The sequence below is a fragment of the Bombus terrestris genome, chromosome 6 (genome assembly GCF_910591885.1).
Source record: "Bombus terrestris chromosome 6, iyBomTerr1.2, whole genome shotgun sequence".
NCBI classification, from domain to species: domain Eukaryota; kingdom Metazoa; phylum Arthropoda; class Insecta; order Hymenoptera; family Apidae; genus Bombus; species Bombus terrestris.
Window position 1 is genome coordinate 14,494,040 of NC_063274.1, and position 17,904 is coordinate 14,511,943.

At 25.6% G+C, this 17,904-nt stretch overlaps 5 protein-coding genes across 7 annotated transcripts; 1 reads left to right on the forward strand and 4 right to left on the reverse strand.

The window, feature by feature from the left end:
* Positions 1 to 2,438: 2,438 nt before the first annotated feature.
* LOC100642329 (dual specificity protein kinase splA) lies at positions 2,439 to 5,866 on the reverse strand. The gene is made up of 5 exons (XM_020863382.2): positions 5,848 to 5,866; positions 5,292 to 5,415; positions 4,521 to 4,840; positions 4,027 to 4,448; positions 2,439 to 3,958 (listed from the first exon to the last, which is right to left on the reverse strand). Exons 3-5 carry the CDS (start codon positions 4,827 to 4,829, stop codon positions 3,229 to 3,231), a joined length of 1,461 nt encoding a protein of 486 aa, XP_020719041.1. The 5' UTR covers positions 4,830 to 4,840; positions 5,292 to 5,415; positions 5,848 to 5,866; the 3' UTR covers positions 2,439 to 3,228.
* A 34-nt stretch (positions 5,867 to 5,900) lies between these two features.
* Positions 5,901 to 7,458, forward strand: LOC100642206 (signal peptidase complex subunit 3). The gene is made up of 5 exons (XM_003396176.4): positions 5,901 to 6,212; positions 6,589 to 6,662; positions 6,866 to 6,954; positions 7,044 to 7,147; positions 7,239 to 7,458. The coding sequence occupies exons 1-5, from the start codon at positions 6,070 to 6,072 to the stop codon at positions 7,366 to 7,368; spliced, it is 540 nt and encodes a 179-aa protein (XP_003396224.1). The 5' UTR covers positions 5,901 to 6,069; the 3' UTR covers positions 7,369 to 7,458.
* On the reverse strand, positions 7,304 to 9,719 carry LOC100652234 (zinc finger protein 330 homolog). 2 transcript variants are annotated; one of them, XM_012309636.3, is made up of 6 exons: positions 9,159 to 9,719; positions 8,728 to 8,898; positions 8,395 to 8,626; positions 8,127 to 8,291; positions 7,965 to 8,018; positions 7,304 to 7,876 (listed from the first exon to the last, which is right to left on the reverse strand). In XM_012309636.3, exons 1-6 carry the CDS (start codon positions 9,276 to 9,278, stop codon positions 7,632 to 7,634), a joined length of 987 nt encoding a protein of 328 aa, XP_012165026.1. In that variant the 5' UTR covers positions 9,279 to 9,719; the 3' UTR covers positions 7,304 to 7,631. The 2 variants fall into 2 exon arrangements, with proteins under 2 accessions (XP_012165026.1, XP_003396223.1); XM_003396175.4 differs by having other exon boundaries at positions 7,947 to 8,018; positions 9,159 to 9,717.
* A 1,553-nt stretch (positions 9,720 to 11,272) lies between these two features.
* Positions 11,273 to 14,421, reverse strand: LOC100651996 (transaldolase). Its single transcript, XM_012309631.3, has 6 exons — positions 14,196 to 14,421; positions 13,189 to 13,312; positions 12,287 to 12,526; positions 12,079 to 12,204; positions 11,881 to 12,017; positions 11,273 to 11,768 (listed from the first exon to the last, which is right to left on the reverse strand). The coding sequence occupies exons 1-6, from the start codon at positions 14,290 to 14,292 to the stop codon at positions 11,494 to 11,496; spliced, it is 999 nt and encodes a 332-aa protein (XP_012165021.1). The 5' UTR covers positions 14,293 to 14,421; the 3' UTR covers positions 11,273 to 11,493.
* Positions 14,422 to 14,823: 402 nt separating this feature from the next.
* LOC100652117 (UDP-galactose translocator) lies at positions 14,824 to 17,861 on the reverse strand. Of its 2 annotated transcripts, XM_020863384.2 has the most exons (6): positions 17,669 to 17,861; positions 17,450 to 17,601; positions 16,827 to 16,898; positions 16,570 to 16,689; positions 16,258 to 16,472; positions 14,824 to 16,171 (listed from the first exon to the last, which is right to left on the reverse strand). In XM_020863384.2, exons 3-6 carry the CDS (start codon positions 16,843 to 16,845, stop codon positions 15,524 to 15,526), a joined length of 1,002 nt encoding a protein of 333 aa, XP_020719043.1. In that variant the 5' UTR covers positions 16,846 to 16,898; positions 17,450 to 17,601; positions 17,669 to 17,861; the 3' UTR covers positions 14,824 to 15,523. The 2 variants fall into 2 exon arrangements, with proteins under 2 accessions (XP_020719043.1, XP_020719045.1); XM_020863386.2 differs by lacking the exons at positions 17,450 to 17,601; positions 17,669 to 17,861 and adding an exon at positions 17,245 to 17,417.
* Positions 17,862 to 17,904: the final 43 nt, after the last annotated feature.

Below are 17,904 nucleotides of genomic sequence, written 5' to 3' on the forward strand. Positions count from 1 at the left end.
ATCAACACTATTATTTAATATAATGGTGGAAAGTTCATCATATTTTAAGTTTATACACATGTATATCTACAAAGTAATTTCAAAAGGTTGCATTCATTCTTTATTTACAGATTCTTTTTTTTTTCATCATATTTAGATAAAAAAAGAGGAAAAGTTTTAAATGTATTATATTTTAGTTTGCATAATATTCCTCTAATTACATCGAAAGCATTAAATTCAAGAAAAATCCAACTTAACACATAACAAATTTAATTAGTTACAACTTGAAAGATTGAAAGAAAATACAACTTATAATATAATGTTGTCTTTTACCACTTATATATTCATATATTCTATGTATAAAGTTAATAATATATATTAAATCACTTGCTTCTTTTAAATGTAACAAACTTTTAACAATACAATATTTTCAAATATCTTTAAGAACAATATTTGTGAAAAGAAAACTTATGAATTAAGAGAATGATACAAGCATGCTTTTGAATCTAATAAATAAAAATAAAAATCGAAGCTCTTTGACTCTTTAGATCTGGTTATTTAAAATTTAAAGTGAATACATGTGTAATTATTTATTGAAGTAGTTTCTATATGTGTAATCCTATATGACTACGAAAACATATATTCTTCTATATGGGCCAGTCTGCCTTTTCTTATTTAATATTACATTTTGAACATAAAGCTCTTAATTTGTTCAAGGATATAACTGCACTCTGCATTCAAATCATATATTAAATGATAATATAAGATTTATGTATGTAGTCAAATATATTCTCATATAAAATTATTATATAACAAAGAAGAATATTTTACTATTTTATATCAATTTATTCACTACCATTATCTATTCATGCAAAATATGTATGATTATCAGTAATAACTGTAACAAAGTTTTACTTCTATCATAATGCGATGAAACATAATATGAAGTATTAGTATTAATTATTTTAAGTATATGAAAAGTTATACTTGTTTCCTTAATAGATGTTAAACTATGGCAGTGAATATGTCAATATTATGAGATAACATGTAGTTACGTGTAATCACGCAATCTTTTATTACATCTTTTTCTAATATTATGTTACTACAATATGTATTTAAAATTACTTACAGCATGCAACATTGTTTCTAGAAGTAAAAGTGTCTAACGTATTCAATGAATAATCAGTTTTTCACAATAGCATTTAAGAACATTGTAACATTTCTATTCATTAAACGTATTTATATGCTTGTAAAAAATAAATGATTTTAATTAATTATATTTTCAGATGTATGTGTTATGTATATGTTATAAATATGTGATGTTATATTTTTTGACAATATTCAATATAAAAAAATTATGTTCTTAATATTAAACTTAGCAATGCATCATACTTGTTACTCTAGTTTCATTCACCTCTTCTAAACATTTATATTAATACTTATGATAGAAGAAGGCTGACAAAACTGTGCAGTAAATGTGGTGCATTGCAAAATTAAGATTTAAAATATGGATATTATTTTTTGTATTGAGTACTAGGTATTAAAACAATCTTAACATCTTTTTAGTAATTTCATATTTAAATCTAATTAGCAAATAACAAATATGATAATAACAGTCATGATTAACTAAATATTATGGTATGAGCATGATAGAAAGAGCCTAACAATGATTAATATTTTTTTATTGAACTATAAATATGAAAAATATTGTATAGAAGTATATAATAAATGTGTGATAAATATATCTTTAGTAAGAAAGTATTTTTATACACTTTAAAGATTTTAAACACATATTTGACGTTTTTAGAAAATAAAATTATAAAAAATAATATAATCCAGAAAAATCAAATTACTAACACTAAATTACATTTTAAGCAAATAATATTGAAATTCTTTTAATTTTAACAAAATTATTATAAGAATATTAACATTATTCATAAAGAAATTTATATAGATAGAAAACACTGTTTGTGTATATTTAAAAAGCCATCAGTTTTAAAATTAATCAATACACAAAAATCATATTATTACCTACTGAATAAAAATGAGTGATATATTATATTTATATTTTATTATAGATTGAACTATTTCTCTTAATTTTGTAAAAGAAACATATTTTAATCAACTTTCATATATATACAATTTATAACAACATATATCTTAAATATATTACAATTAAAGTTCTTATTACGGATTAATTGTGTAAAAGAAACATATCTTAATCAACTTTCATATATATATATATATATACATATATAAATTGTAACACACACACACACACACACACGCGCGCGCACACGCACGCACGCACGCACGTGTGTGTGTGTGTATATATATATATATATATATATATATATACAATTTATAAAGCAAATGATTATAAAATATATCAAATTCTAGATAGAACATGATAATGTATTATTAAAATTGTGTATTTTAAAAACATTTTTCTAAAGAGCTATAATATTATATACTAGACTCCATATGGATCTGTGTGTGTGTGTGTGTGCGCGCGCGTGTGTATACCTGTATATATAATACCTGTGTTGTATAATATGTATATATATACACACACATATGCAATGTTTTACTATAAATATCTATCATTTATATCAAAATCACTCCAAATTATGGCCATAGTTAAATTTTAATTGACTACTTTAAAAGTAGTCATTTAAAATGATATATTCTTTTATCATCATCCTGTTATATTATCACGTCATAAACTCTCATTTCAGTTAGTCTATTTGAGCCTCATCAATTCCTATGATACATGAAAATTAGAGCACTTCTGCTTCCAATTCCCCTACAATAGTCAATTTGAAAAATCATTTTACGTACAATGTTTTATAAACACATTTGTATATTATACATATAAAAGAGATTTTTCCTTTGTGCATACTAATAGCACTTGGAAAATGACTTATTCTTTAAAAATACTGTGATGTCCTTTGTGTACATTATATAAAAGTAAATGCTACCAAATGAATAATAAATTGTAGAACAAATCGTGAAATACGATTTTTTAATTAAATGTGTTGTACATACTAAAAAATTTCATTTGTTTAATATTTAATATTGTACAAAACTAGTGTACAAAAACTATACAAACTAATTTAATATTTCTTCTTTGGTTTTATAGTATTCAATATTAGAATTCAATAAAAAAGGAAAGCGTATTATTTCATATTTTTTATAAAATGCTACAAATATTTATTATGTAGGCACAGTCAGGAAACAAAAAATGTATTATTCACTTATAGATGAACTACGTCTACCAGAGGCTAAATCACTAATTGTAGAATTGTGACGTGTTTTCCTCGAACCTTCATTATCATTTACAAGATTTGGGTTGACTGAATGAGAAAGAGCAGCTGTTTTATTAAAATCTATTGTTGTATACCCTTTTTGTATCTTATTTGGAGATTCTGGAGGAGATGTGGTAGAATTTGAAGGACCATCTAATGGTGAATTCATTGGTACATCCTTTGTATCCAGATCTAATACAGCATAATTTACTTCTTTACCTGAACCACCTGGTGGTGTTGATGGAGGCAGAGGTGATTTCTCTGGAGCAGATACTCCAGAAAATCTTTTTCTTAAATTTTCAATTTCATTTGGTTCTAAATTAGCATAGCAATGTCTTGTTGTTTCTTCTACATCAGATTGAATAGACAACAATGGTGATGGTCGTGATTTAACACCAAGAAATTCTGCATATTCTTGACCAGGACTTATATTTATGTAGGCATGTCCAGATTCACTGTTTTCGTTTTTATCTTCTTTAAACTGCATTGCATCAGAAATACTATGACTTGGAGAAAGTGGACCAATATCAGTATTAATGTCTACATTCATATAAGTTGCTACTGAGAGTGGTGATTTAATTTGAGAAGTAACTTCCGAACTTTTGTATATAGATGTCAGTTCTAATGATGCTGAACCATTATCAGATATAGAATTACTGACTGTACGAGATCTATAAAAACATACAAGATTATAGATATTATTAAACAATATGAACAATATAATTATATTTTTAGTTACCTCTGTATTGCACTTCTAAGGCTTTTGTTGTTATTATGTTCCATTTCTAATGATAGAGAAGACAATATTTCTTCATTCACATAAAGTGAGGACGGATGTGGTTGAGGAAATGGTGGTGGTGGTGGTGGTGGTAGTGGTGGTGGTGGTGGTGGTAGTGGTGGTAACACAGGAGGTGATGTAGGAGAACTTATGTTTCCTTGGGATGACATAAGACCAGTACTACTTCCCACACTATCTAATCTTCCAACTCCGTTCTGTTGATTATGTGCAAATCTAGGACCCACGTGATTATTAGTTCTATTTAATATGAGATCCAAATAGTTAGGCTCAACTGGTATTGTCACTCTTGTTACTGTAGGACCAGAATGAGAAGCAACTGGAAGTTCTCTGGATATTGTATCATCTCCACTATTATTACAAACCTATAATAAATTTTATTTGAAAAATACTTATATGCATATTTTTACATTTAATATTATGAAAACTAAACAAACCTGAATATTTGTTTGCACAAGATTAAACAAATGTGCAGCTCTACGACATTTAAAAGCATAAATGCCTGGTCCTGTAGAGCACCTCCTTCCTGATTCAAAGCTAAAAATTTCAGCATCATGGCCATATCGCCTTAAACATCGTAATGGCCATTTAATAGGTTGTTTACCACGTTGGTAAAGTATTATATCAGTTTCTGTAACTTCTAAACGTCCAGGTGTAATTAAATTACCTAAATCATCTACATTCATCACTTGAAAAACATTTGGATGTAAATCATTAATATCTGTTCGACTATTGACACAACCCATTCTTTTTTATTCTGAAATAAAATAAGTCAAATTAATTTTAATACAAATGTCATTGTAATGTAATATGTACATATTTTAGTGTTTATAAGGTTGATATTAAATTTAAAAATTAATGTCTCAAAATATAACATGTTTCAAGATTTAATGTAAACATTAGACAGGGTATAAAAAGAAGAACTGTTATTCAATGTTAAAGATTATATTGTTAATATAAAATCCAATAAGTAAACAATTAATTATCGTCACCAATTTTTAAAAATTTTCTTGCAGATAATTTAATTTAAAAACATACATGTTTATTAGTATAACATTATAGCGAAAAATAAGTCATGTTAAAAAATAAACAATTTAAAAAATGTTATGATGCGAATCTTAACATCTATCTCGTTAATTACATGAGAAGAAAATGTTTTGAAGTCAAAAATAATCATAAAAATATTTTAGTAATATTTAATTACTTACCGAATGCGACATATCCAACACATTCAACTCCTTTCTTAAGACAAATTATTTATTTTCTTTCATACAATACATTACACATTCCACATAAACATGTTGCATAGTAATCTGTACTTCCTTGAAGTTGCTGCAGATAAAAAAGTAAACTATTATGTGTATTTGTGCATATATTCACACCAGACAAGAAACAACTTAGATCATCAATTAGATTCTTTATATTCCAGTAATCCAATTCAATGTATATGCATGAATACTAATCATTATACATGAATACATATATTCACATTACTAGAAATGTGATAATTATATCAATCATTTTTAAAAGAATTGATATTCTTTACAATTTGCTCTTATAAACATACCATATGAAATTTATTTTCTACTTGTTAATGCTCTCATTTATGTTAGTATGAAGCTAATATGGATTTTAATAAAGATATAATTTAAACAATAGAATGTAATAATAGAATGTAATAATGTAATAATAGAATGTATTGTAAGCATTTCTGTAAAATGGAAACAGTAAATAAGTAAATTTACGTAATTTGAGTAAACTTACATTGACTGTTAAAGTAAAATTTACTTTATTTGTGAACACGGTACATTATTCGATATATTTTCGAACACCAACCCGGTGTTCCATTGTGTCGAAGTGCTGACGTTGAAAATCGAAATCGAAGTGTCGATGATTTTGGTTAAAATATTTTGATGCATGATTCGATTAACTGATTTATTAAATACGAATTTTATATACCCTAATCATCAATATTAAAACGTAATAATGCATACCGTTTTTACGCGCGGTAATGCTATTGTGGCATATACTTTGACTGTTTCGGCGTGTCTAACATTTTGTTGTTTTCTTTCTACTGTATTTATTGATTACAGAGCAAATGCAACTTTAAATACTGTAAAAGTAGTTGTGTAAGTATAGTGCATTTATTTTACAGGTATTATAAGAGTAAATTCAGGAAAAAGATAAACTTATTTATTCACGATATTTCATTTCAAACTATGTATTATTATATCTGACTTTTTCATTACTAGATTATGTATCTACTATAATATAATATAAAACTTATTTCGACGTAATATAAATTTTTTGCAAAATGTTACATGATATATTATGAAAATATTATTTGAATATCATTTGAATTTATGGAAGACCTTATGAAGAACTATATAAGATAAACTTGTTGGTTAAAATTATTAATATTTATTTATAAATGGTTAAAATTAATACTATTTACTTATTTATGAAAATAAATGTATTAATAATTATTCACATTTTATTTTGTAGGAAAAATGTAGCAGATTACAGCGCTTCAAGAGAAAAAAATGACTTGGGATACTTAACATTTGATTTACAAACTGATATCCTTTTTTATTATATAAATATTTACTTATTACACTTTTGAATATTTTGATTTCTTATATTTTAAGCTTACTTATATCAATAGGAATATTTATCAAGCTTTTCTATTTATTTTTGTTTATATTTATATTAATTTTTATCTTTTTATAATAATATAAGATCATAAAACATATCATTTCTTTACACATATTAGTATATATACATTTGACTCCATTATTTAATTGGAATGTTAAACAATTATTTTTATATCTCACAGCAGAATATCAAACAGAAAATAATGGTTTTAATCAGGTATAACATAAATATTGTAATATAGGAATATTTTTAGTTTATAATCATATTCATTTTGTATGTTATATTAAAATGTTTTTGTATCCTAGGTAGTGTTATGGGATAAAATAGTACTGCGCGGGGATAATGCAGTACTTGATTTTAAAAATATGAATACAAAATATTACTTCTGGGATGATGGTAATGGTTTAAGGTAATTGTTTTTAATAATTATAAGTAGAATTTTTTAATCGAAGAAATTATAAATTTTTATAAATTAACCTAATGTTTGCTTCTTTTTCTAGGGGAAATAAGAATGTAACATTGACATTATCATGGAATATTATTCCAAATGCTGGACTTTTGCCAAGTGTTAATGCCTTTGGCTCTCATACTTTTGCATTTCCATCTGAATATACCTCATTGCGTGTGTAACATACATTTCTGTATATGCAATACGTCCATATTCATTGCTTTGTAAAATTTCTAATCATTTTACATAAAGCCGATGTATAATAAATTTAATATTTTCATGTATTATTATTTAATAGTCAGGAACTATTAGGTTTCCCAATTAGCTTTATCCTATGCGTATCGATATTCGATATACATAATCGAATTATAATTTGTTATAAAGACAACAACGTGATATATTTATTTTTCTATTTTTACATTTAGTTGCAAAATTTTAATTTTTGCTAAACATTTTTATTAATACTTTGATGCAATTTATTATTGCAATTTTCTTGATTTTCACTTATTAACTCATTTTCCCGCTCTCTTTCTCCTTCATCATCACCATCATCATCATCGTCCTCATCATCGTCATCATCGTCATCATCATTATCATCATCATCAACATCCTCATCATTATCATCATCTTCATCTTCACCTTCTTGATAAGATGTATGATTTTCAGGAATATAGTCTTGTGATTGATTACCTATAAAAAGAATTATATATAGCAGGCTATAAAGACAATAAGCAAATGTTAAAATACTTAAGATCTTTACCATAATAATTATATCCACCTTCATCATCAGATTCGTATGTTCCACCTTGTCTACCAAATTTATGAGTTCTTGCTACAATAGAATAGAAAATATAATTTTGAAAATAATTACTAAAAATTATAACTTTTTAATTAAATGTAGATAAAAAAAAGTAGTATTAGAACTAATTATATTACTTACTTGACATACTAAGATCTTTTGTTTGAGATGTTTCAAAACCACATTTGGGGCAAGGTATAGGTTTGTTCTTTTCATACTTAAACCCTTTTCTTCTAATATGATCCTCGCAGTAACATGTTTTACATCTTAAGCAAGAGTATTGTCCTAATCGATTGCATGATTGACCTAAAAATATTGATTGTTTACAATAAACCAAAAATTATGACACTAATATAATTATACGTAAAATATATTTATATTTATATTTTTATCTCTTTTATATTCTTACACTTGAAACTTTCTGCTTCCAAAACCTGACAGGATGCTTGATGTTCAAATTGATCATCTTCACAAAGAAAGCAATTACAAAATGAACATCGGAATATCCTACCACCATGATCCCATACACCTCTTTCACATTCTTGACAAATTGCATCTATCAATGGACATATACATGCATGAGTTGTAAGGCAACGTCTTCCGTGACAAACCCATGCTTCACAATGATCGCATATGGCTCCCTTTAAAAATTTGTGTTTGTTACTTGTATTCTCATAGTTCATTATACTGTATAATATATTTAATTATTATATTTAATTATATGTAAGTTACATGTACTTACCACCATACCCAATCCAGTATTAAACACACCAGGATGACGAACAACACAATCTCCTGTTTTTAGCATACACTTTATTTTTCCACAATGAGCACACATTGGTAATCGTTGTACACTTTGACAGAAGTAACAGAAGGCTCTACTTTTTTGTTTCTTGCTACATTTGTCACATTCCTTTATTAAAAATTAGATATAAGTGTGATATATAGAAATACTGATACTGTGCTTATGAGACATAGGCTATTTTTAAATATTTTCTACTAATATTAATAATTAATATATTTGAAATTTTATAATTTAATAATATTAATAATTAATATATTTGAAATTTTATGATATAAAAAATATATTTGTGAAATTGGGATTTATTTTCGATATTTATTTTTAAAAGGGTTAAATTATGATAATACTGATGTATATTATATCATACTTACCATTACTGCATTGCATGGAAATTTAGCTAAATCTAATTGATCTTTAGCGGTTCTAATTTCTTTCTGTCTTAATTTTTGTTTTTCAGCTTTCCGTCTTTGTCCTGTCTTTTTCTTTGGCATTTTGGAAAATTTAATATCAAGCTGACAAATATAATTATTTGATTAATAATAAAACGAGGTTAGAAACGTTGGAGCACAATTTCGATTAATTGATTAAGGTTAGGGTAGAATTCAAAATCATTCCATACAGTTTAGTTTAATTTAATGGTTTACTTTCAGGATAACATGCATCATAATCACTTCATTTCGTATATTTATTTTCGTATTTTTAAAATATATAGAGTGGGCTAGCTAAATGGGATCTAAATATTTGCCTTATTTATTGTTGTGTAAAAAAACTTCTCAGGACAAATTACAGTATTTCAAGGATCACATGCAACGCTAAAAATAGTCTTTTTTCACGAACAAGGTATTATCAGAGAGGAAATTTCCTCTTTGGTACTGTTAAGATAAAAAATATAAATACCCACTCAATGAATGCCGGAGGAAAAAATAAACTATAACTATTTCTTTCATGGTCATTTTTTAAAGAAATTATAAGGTCTATATATATATTTATACTATATATTTATTCCTTAATATCCTTGTAGATTATAAAAAAAAAGAAATCAACAACTTTAAACATATCGTGCCCATTATTTAATCCTGAAATATTTGAATCTGAAGTATACATACATAATATTTAATTACATTCAAAATTTCTTAACTTATGAGGGCTCAAATGAAAGTTTAGAACCTAAAGAATTAATTGAGATTGGTTTTATCAAACTTTATCTGGTTTTATTTAAATAGTCTCCCTGGTTTCTTAGTTATAAGCAAATTTAAAAAATCGTCTAATTGGCGGGTCTGTGATACAGGCGCTCGCACATTTGGGCAATTTAGAAATTTATGGAATTTAAGCTTGGTTGTCGTGCCCATGGAGTGCTGGAGCATTCTGCTCGTGTTTATAGATTTGAAATTGAATAATTTGAAATTTTGAGACCGTGATTATACAAAAGAGCTACAAGTGATCATAGAGATATACAACTACGCGAGTCATATGTTACGATGTAAGTCGATACGATATGAGAATAGAAAGAGATCGCTACTAAGACATCTCTTCTGTTCCTATCTAATCAGGCATGCACATCGACGCTGTTCATTGATTAGTGTTATATTTACATATTTACTGCACGATGCAAAACTATAGATTATGTCATGATCATATAAATAGGTCTCGACACTCATATACCAAAGCCTAGGGAAAGTTGAGTATCTAAAAATTGAGTCATGGCTAGTTATGAAAAATTAACATCGAATCATCGTTGCAAGAAGATTCTTGTTCTACGCATCGTAATATGCTATGAGTGTCTCAGATAGAAACAGAAATGTTCTCTTTCTGTCTATCTCCTAAGAATGCGAACTTTGTTGACCGTCCATATTGATGTTTTATGATTAGACGCGATACAATTTTTGAATAGTTTTCCCTAGCGAGTGCCGAGATCTGTTTACATGATCGTTGGAATCTATCATGGTACGACCGTGAAGTATACAAACAATTATAAACACATTCATAGAAACGAATATTAGGAAGCAATACTTCAAACGTAAAAGGCCATTTCTGATGTTGAATTTGAATTCATAGCATTTGTGTTTTCTTTCTTATAATTCTTGTAGTTTTTTAGTTCGTTTCCTTACTTAATAAAACATTTGTTATTTATTACCGTTAAAAATCGAGTTCTCAATAATCATTTCCTTCCGCAGTTTCTAAAAGCATCATGTAAGGAATAATTAACGTTAACAATACTCATAGGCTCTGAAATATTAACCTGAGAATTAACCTCTTTATGACAAAATTAAAAAATTAAATTTTTCGATCTACAAAGCGAATTGTTTAACTATTCTAGGATTAAATTAATGCTTTAATTCTCAGAAATCTTCTCTATATAGTATTATTTCAATCTCCTAGCTAATTAAATAATTACATGCTATTAATCAAGTGCACTATTTTGGTGTCCTGATATACTTTATCAGGAATAAATAAACTAAATTCTTGAAATAAATATTTATAAGTATGCACTTTCTTAATATCCCACTTTTATTTGATGTTAAAAGTATAATTTCTATGTTCATATGTACATTGTTCACATATTGTAGAGATACAAAGATTGGAATGTATTACATATTGAAAACTTATCATTCGAAATAATTATTATATTTTAGTATCGTTGTGTACGATATTTACGATAAAACATTTGTTACATAAGTATGTTTCAGAAAAGTATTTTGGTTATATTTAAAATTGTATCTTTTCATGCAATAGCTTCTCCAATTTGCGAACATCCACTGTGAATTTTCGAATACCTTCGCTTAATTTATCTGTTGCCATTTGATCTTCATTAAGAAGCCACCTAAATTCAGCTTCACTCAAACTGGTCTTTTGAAGATCAGATTTCTTTGCTGCTTCTATTGTAAGTACTCTGCGAATTGGTTCATGTTTCTTTTCCAATTCTTCTAATAGCTTGGGACTTATAGTTAGAAAATCGCAACCAGCTAATTCTTTTATCTCACCTTAATGAAAAAATCATATAATATAACTTTCATTACAACCTCTAGTTTTAGTAACTATAATTAATTTTAAAATAATCTTAACCCCCTAATAAATATTAATCTTTATATTTACCAATGTTTCTAAATGAGGCACCCATGACAACTGTTTTATATCCAAATTTTTTATAGTAGTTAAAAATTTTAGTTACAGATATAACACCTGGATCTTCCTTAGATTCATAAAATTTTTTATCTGTATTTGCCACGTACCTAACAAATTACTTCATTTGTACAGCTTTTTAACACTTATAAAAAATAATGTTGAACTTACCAATCTAAAATTCTACCAACAAACGGTGATATGAGAGTTACACCTGCTTCTGCACAAGCAACTGCTTGAGCAAACGAAAATAGAAGCGTTAAATTACAATGGATTCCATACTTCTCTTCCAGTTCTCTATACACAAATGAATTTCACTATTTTGAGTTTAATCTTTTTATTAAACAGCTGATTGATAATAAAAATGAGATCAGCTTACTTTGCTGCTTGAATACCTTCCCATGTAGAAGCAAGCTTAATTAACACACGATTTTTATTTACTCCAAGTTCTTCATATAAAGCAATTAACCGTTTGGCTTTCTCAATGCTAGCTTCTTTGTTAAAAGACAACCTAGCATCTACCTCCGTGGAAACTCTACCAGGTATAGTATTTAAGATTTCTTTACCAAAAAGAACACATGTAATGTCTAAAGCTGCTTCAACTTGTTCTGTCAAAGTACTGAAACAAATACATTAGTTTCTAAGTTTCCCATTTCTCTAATTAAGAAGCCACGTAAGTCATAAAATTATCATATTAATTATTACCACAGTTATAATTTCAAGTGAATACTTCTTTTCTTTCATACCTTTTGCTGCATACACTTCCTTTTATTTTTCTTTTTTATAAATTTTAATATTCTCCCATTCCTAATACTAATCTTCATAGAATTTCCTACATTTTCATACAGATTTACTTTAATTCCTTTATATTTCTTGATATGTATACTATTCTGTTCACGTATATCATTTTATCCCTTATAATTCCTATAATGTCTTAAATTAACTTTTACTGTACTATAGATTCTATATCTACAAATCTATCTACTAAAACGAGCATTTATATATTTTTTAATTATAATAGTTATTAATTCAAAACTATAAAAAATTCAGTGTACTAATTTTTACGAATTAGTATTAAAAAATATACTTTTCTTTAATGTGTTAAAATAAATATCTCTTAATTTAGTACTAATATTTTAATAAGACAACAAATTTAATATATATTAAAAATTTGTGAAATAATGGGCATTTAAATAATAGTAAAAGTAGCATATTTATTTAAAATATTCATTAGAATAACTATACTTTCAATTTGTTAATTTAATATTATAATATACTTACGATCCAGCCTTTTTTCCATATTGTATAGCTTTATCTATTAAATGAGCATATTTTTTTTGATTAGCTGCAGCAAGAATCAAAGAAGGATTTGTAGTTGCATCTATTGGCTTAAATTGCTCCATAGCTAAAAACAATTTATGTTAGTTTGTAATAACATATATTTTAGTGTAAGACATTTATATATATTTATTTATTTACATATATTCCAAGAGTTATCACTGATATCTATAGGTCAAAGATAATAGATACATACATACATATCTTATAGATTACGTTACATGATAAATAGAAATTTTTCTATTTAATTCAACAAAATATTATCTACATAGTATTAAAAAGAATGGTTTATAAAGTGAAGGTTTATAATAGAATGAATCAAACTAAAACTATTTATTTTACATTTTAAATACATAATTAAAATTGTATGCAATTAATTTGGTTTTTTAACATATGTTATAAATTATTCATTATGATATAATACACTGATCTTAATGATATAACAATTAGAATAAAGTCACATAATGTACTTTGTAATATAAAATATATTTTATATATTTATATATTTTAAAATGTACGATGGTAAAGAATAATAATTTAGTTACATTTTAGTTTTGTTACATTTTTATAAAATATTGCTAAGTATAAATAGCATTATTATGAAACTATTAAAAAAAAGCAATCGTAAGATCGGAAGATTTTGTAATTTCCCCTACTCTTGTGTTCATAACGTAATCTAAACTTTAAACTAATATCAGTTTTCTAATGAAGTATTGCGTATTCTATTATAGTGCTTATGCATATATGCATTTATAAAATGAATGTACAATATATATATATATCAAAATATATAAAAAATATTTATTCTCCGAGTAACAAGATGTTTAAATGATAAATTAAAAGTGTACTATTGGTGTACCCCTACCATACTTTTTTTTAGTCACCTTCACCTTTGACCGTATGTGTATTAGGTGCAAAACCATTTATTTAAAACTTATTTTATTACTTACCTTGAAAATCACCGGTATCGGCGACAATCGTTGTGATTTCTTTTAGTTGTGTCAATGAGCTCGTCATCTTGACTTTCTTCGATTGAGGCTCACTCATTCTTATCGTTACTTTTATATACCGACTGGAAATCGAAAATTCTGCTTCTTATACTGGAGCGATTCAGCATTCAACAATACTGTACACGCTTGCCAACTTGCATGACACTACCGCTTAATTTTCTCCAACACTACTTGCATTACGTAAGTAACTTTTATTATTGATCCTTTGTATCTGAAATCGATATTATTCAAATATTTAAACAAAATTCCATTGAGTTATAATTTTAATAATATAGTAATATTTATATATATATTTAATTCTAGGTTTTCATATTTTACAATTTGATTATTTGAAATCAGTATCTATTATTTGTAACTGTTATATGTAATAACCCTAGTAACGATAAGAGATAAGATCTATACGGAAGTACATATGTTGATTCTTTTGTAACCACACGTATTTTCCCTTATAGTTTAAATGCATTACAAAATTATAAATTATTTCATCTTCTTCTTTACATTTTTAATCTACAATTTACATTATATTTTAAAATTGTAAATAGATATATTTTAATATATAAGTTGCGTATGCATTATAAGACATATTTATTAAAACTTAAGTACAATAATAGTGAATTCAGTTTTGTTGATACATATGTATACTTATATCTATAATCAAACATTGTAACATTGTATAAAAATATATAAATTAAAAGGAAACAATCTTATTGTTTTTTTATATGCATTCTAATTAAAATTATTTATATATAATACTCTAAAAATATATCTCAATGTCTAAGATATATTTTAGATGGTATATTTTTATATATTGATGTATGTAATTTCTTAATTTGATATAAATATATGCTTACTTGATCTTAGTTAATTTTAACATAGAATTTATTCAATAATGTATTTATATATTCTTATTTCTCTCTAGCATATGGTCCATTAGTAAATTATATTTTCTTATGAAAATATTCTGAACTATCAATAAATTATATTATTGATCATGATTAATATCAGAAAATCAATTTGATTGATTCTATTTTTCGATCTATTTTATATATTTGATCAATTCCATTATACCTCTTGTTAAAAGATATAATAGAATACTGATAAAGTATGTGATATAACATAGATACTAATATGTAAACCACATGAGAGAGAGATTCCCATTTTATATGGAAGAAATGTATTAAATTATGTTGTTGAATGAACATGTTAAAATATTTGCTGAATTGGGAAATATCACTTTCATCTTACAAATAAGTTTAGTTTAATTTACATTAAACTTTATCACTTCGAGAATGTTTATCGACAAATGTCGATTTTGGTTGGCGACTGTACATAAAAATCGAACATATTACTAAAATTGCACCTAAAGAAAACTGGAAACTCAAGTTAAAATCGAAAAGATATATAGAAGCTATACAAGAAATTATAATGGCTAAAGAAGTGGCAAAACCTTTAAGTATATTATCTGCATACTTAACTACCATTGCAACAATAAGACCACCACCTGCTTGAAGTACAATTAAATAACAAATAAATAGATCATAGCCAAAAAAGAAACCTTGTTTTCTTAACATTTCACCATCATTTACAAAACATGTAATTAATCCAAAAGGTAATGATAGTAAACTTAATTGAACATTTCTCATCCATACTGATATATCTGAATCTTTTAGTATTTTTTCGAAGTATATCCCTGCAAACCCTGATAGAAAACATGCACTTAAGGCAGCTGAGAATCCAAGTAAATGATTCTGTTCTATACCAGATGGTAAAGCAGTATCTGAACTTTGTGCTAGTTGTACTAATACTACACCTATGACTAATAATATTAGAGCTCCCCATTGAGTATTCTTTAAAGACTTTCGTAGTATTACCACAGCAAAAAATGCTGTTGTTAAAATTTTTAATTGGTATGTTACCTGAGGAATAGTATGTATAAAAAGCATGTAATAAATAGTATTAATAGGTGAAAAATATCAAATATATACTTAAGTATTGGATATACCTGATAAGTTGCTGCATCTAAATTAGATGCTGATATATATAAAAGATTATTCTGTACAATATATAGAAGTGATGGCACAGATACTTTTAGAGTATCAACAGGCTGTTTTATGATTGTTGACTTTAGGGCATCAACAAATTTTGGAAAGTTTCCTTCTTCAACAAGAACTAATATTAGACATGTTAAAAGTTTAACAACCTCCGCCATAACTACGGCTGAAATAATATTTAATTATTATACATTAATAACTTATGTGAATGTAATAAAAATAATAAATACAATAATTAATCTGTATAAAAAAATGTAATGTACCAGTTGATGAAAGAAACATATCTCCTGATCTTGTACGTGCATAACGCATACTAAGCCCAACCAGGGCATTTTGTAATGTAAGTGTAATTAAACTAATGTATTTTAGTGTCTGAGCACCTCCTGTAAAATAAATTAATAAAAAGATATCATAGAATGATTAAGGAATCAATACATTAATTAATTCATTAGACATACTAAATTTAATTTTATGTTAAATTTATTTATTACAATTTCTTATATTAAAATTACAGACTTACGTTGTTGTGATTCCATCATATAATGTTTTTTATAACAATTTTTATAATATAAAAGCTAATGGATCATTTCATCTACAAAATAAGATATTTTATTAAAGTTATAAATGTAATGTTATTAATGTTTTACATTTTAGAAAATTTGTTAGAAAATTGTTGAACATATGTATATTTATGTGTATTAAATATATAATTTAATCATAAATCTTTGATTATATATAATAAATTATAGATATATTTACAGAACATTAACATATCTAAAGCTTAATACTATTTGTCAAATGTAAATCTGATTTTTTAATTCATGTTCAGTATAACGTTTAAAGAAATAATGCAATAATTATAAATCAATGTAACAATACCCAATACATATTGTAATTTAAGAAAAAATATATAGTATATGAAATAGTATAAAACATACCAATTATTCAGAGTATAAAAGATTTATGTTAAACGAGTGTATTCCTTATAATTGTGTGATATACGATTAATATTTAAGTAAAGTATGTAAGTAAAAATTTTATATTTAGCAATAAAAATAAAATGTGCATAGGATTTATATCTACAGTAATACATAATACTAACTGTAATATTCTTTTTCAAATATATAAATACTTTCATTTTACCTTTTTCTTTATTTTTACTGAAATAAAAAAAGAGAAAACAAGGAATGGTAAGTATGCACATAAGATATGTACACGTTGACATTTATACCCCTTTATTGCCTATCGCCAACATGTGTATGATGTGCTTATAGAAAGTCGAGATATTTTTAAATCTAAAATATATCAAGTTTAGTTATCTTAATACATATTTAGATATTTTACTAAATCAATAAAAATTACAAATTTTTAATAACGATGATAGAAAATGATATTTCACCGACTATTAAAATAATTTTTCTTGTCATTATTGGAAGAAATAGGTCAGATTTAAAACATTTAAATCTTAATAAAACTTTGAAATTGTATTGTTAATTTATAGATATTGTAATTATCTAACATATATGAAAAAATAGATATACGATAGAATAAAATTGTAAAAAGAATCTAAATCTTATATTGTAATATTAATATACTAT

Excerpts from the sequence above, each read along its gene's own strand:
- LOC100642329 (XM_020863382.2), bottom strand. The coding sequence starts at position 4,829 with ATGGGTTGTGTCAATAGTCGAACAGATATTAATGATTTACATCCAAAT. Across the intron at positions 4,449-4,520 it reads TTGTGCAAACAAATATTCAG|GTTTGTAATAATAGTGGAGA; the intron begins GTTTGTTTAGTT and ends AATTTATTATAG. Across the intron at positions 3,959-4,026 it reads CTTAGAAGTGCAATACAGAG|ATCTCGTACAGTCAGTAATT; the intron begins GTAACTAAAAAT and ends ATGTTTTTATAG.
- LOC100642206 (XM_003396176.4), top strand. The coding sequence starts at position 6,070 with ATGCATACCGTTTTTACGCGCGGTAATGCTATTGTGGCATATACTTTG. Across the intron at positions 6,213-6,588 it reads AATACTGTAAAAGTAGTTGT|GAAAAATGTAGCAGATTACA; the intron begins GTAAGTATAGTG and ends TTTATTTTGTAG. Across the intron at positions 7,148-7,238 it reads GATGATGGTAATGGTTTAAG|GGGAAATAAGAATGTAACAT; the intron begins GTAATTGTTTTT and ends TTCTTTTTCTAG.
- LOC100652234 (XM_003396175.4), bottom strand. The coding sequence starts at position 9,278 with ATGCCAAAGAAAAAGACAGGACAAAGACGGAAAGCTGAAAAACAAAAA. Across the intron at positions 8,627-8,727 it reads ATACTGGATTGGGTATGGTG|GGAGCCATATGCGATCATTG; the intron begins GTAAGTACATGT and ends AAATTTTTAAAG. Across the intron at positions 7,877-7,946 it reads AGGTGGATATAATTATTATG|GTAATCAATCACAAGACTAT; the intron begins GTAAAGATCTTA and ends TTCTTTTTATAG.
- LOC100651996 (XM_012309631.3), bottom strand. The coding sequence starts at position 14,292 with ATGAGTGAGCCTCAATCGAAGAAAGTCAAGATGACGAGCTCATTGACA. Across the intron at positions 12,205-12,286 it reads GAAGGTATTCAAGCAGCAAA|AGAACTGGAAGAGAAGTATG; the intron begins GTAAGCTGATCT and ends ATTTGTGTATAG. Across the intron at positions 11,769-11,880 it reads TGCCTCATTTAGAAACATTG|GTGAGATAAAAGAATTAGCT; the intron begins GTAAATATAAAG and ends TTTTTCATTAAG.
- LOC100652117 (XM_020863384.2), bottom strand. Across the intron at positions 16,473-16,569 it reads TATGTTTCTTTCATCAACTG|CCGTAGTTATGGCGGAGGTT; the intron begins GTACATTACATT and ends ATATTATTTCAG. Across the intron at positions 16,172-16,257 it reads TAGATGCAGCAACTTATCAG|GTAACATACCAATTAAAAAT; the intron begins GTATATCCAATA and ends ACTATTCCTCAG.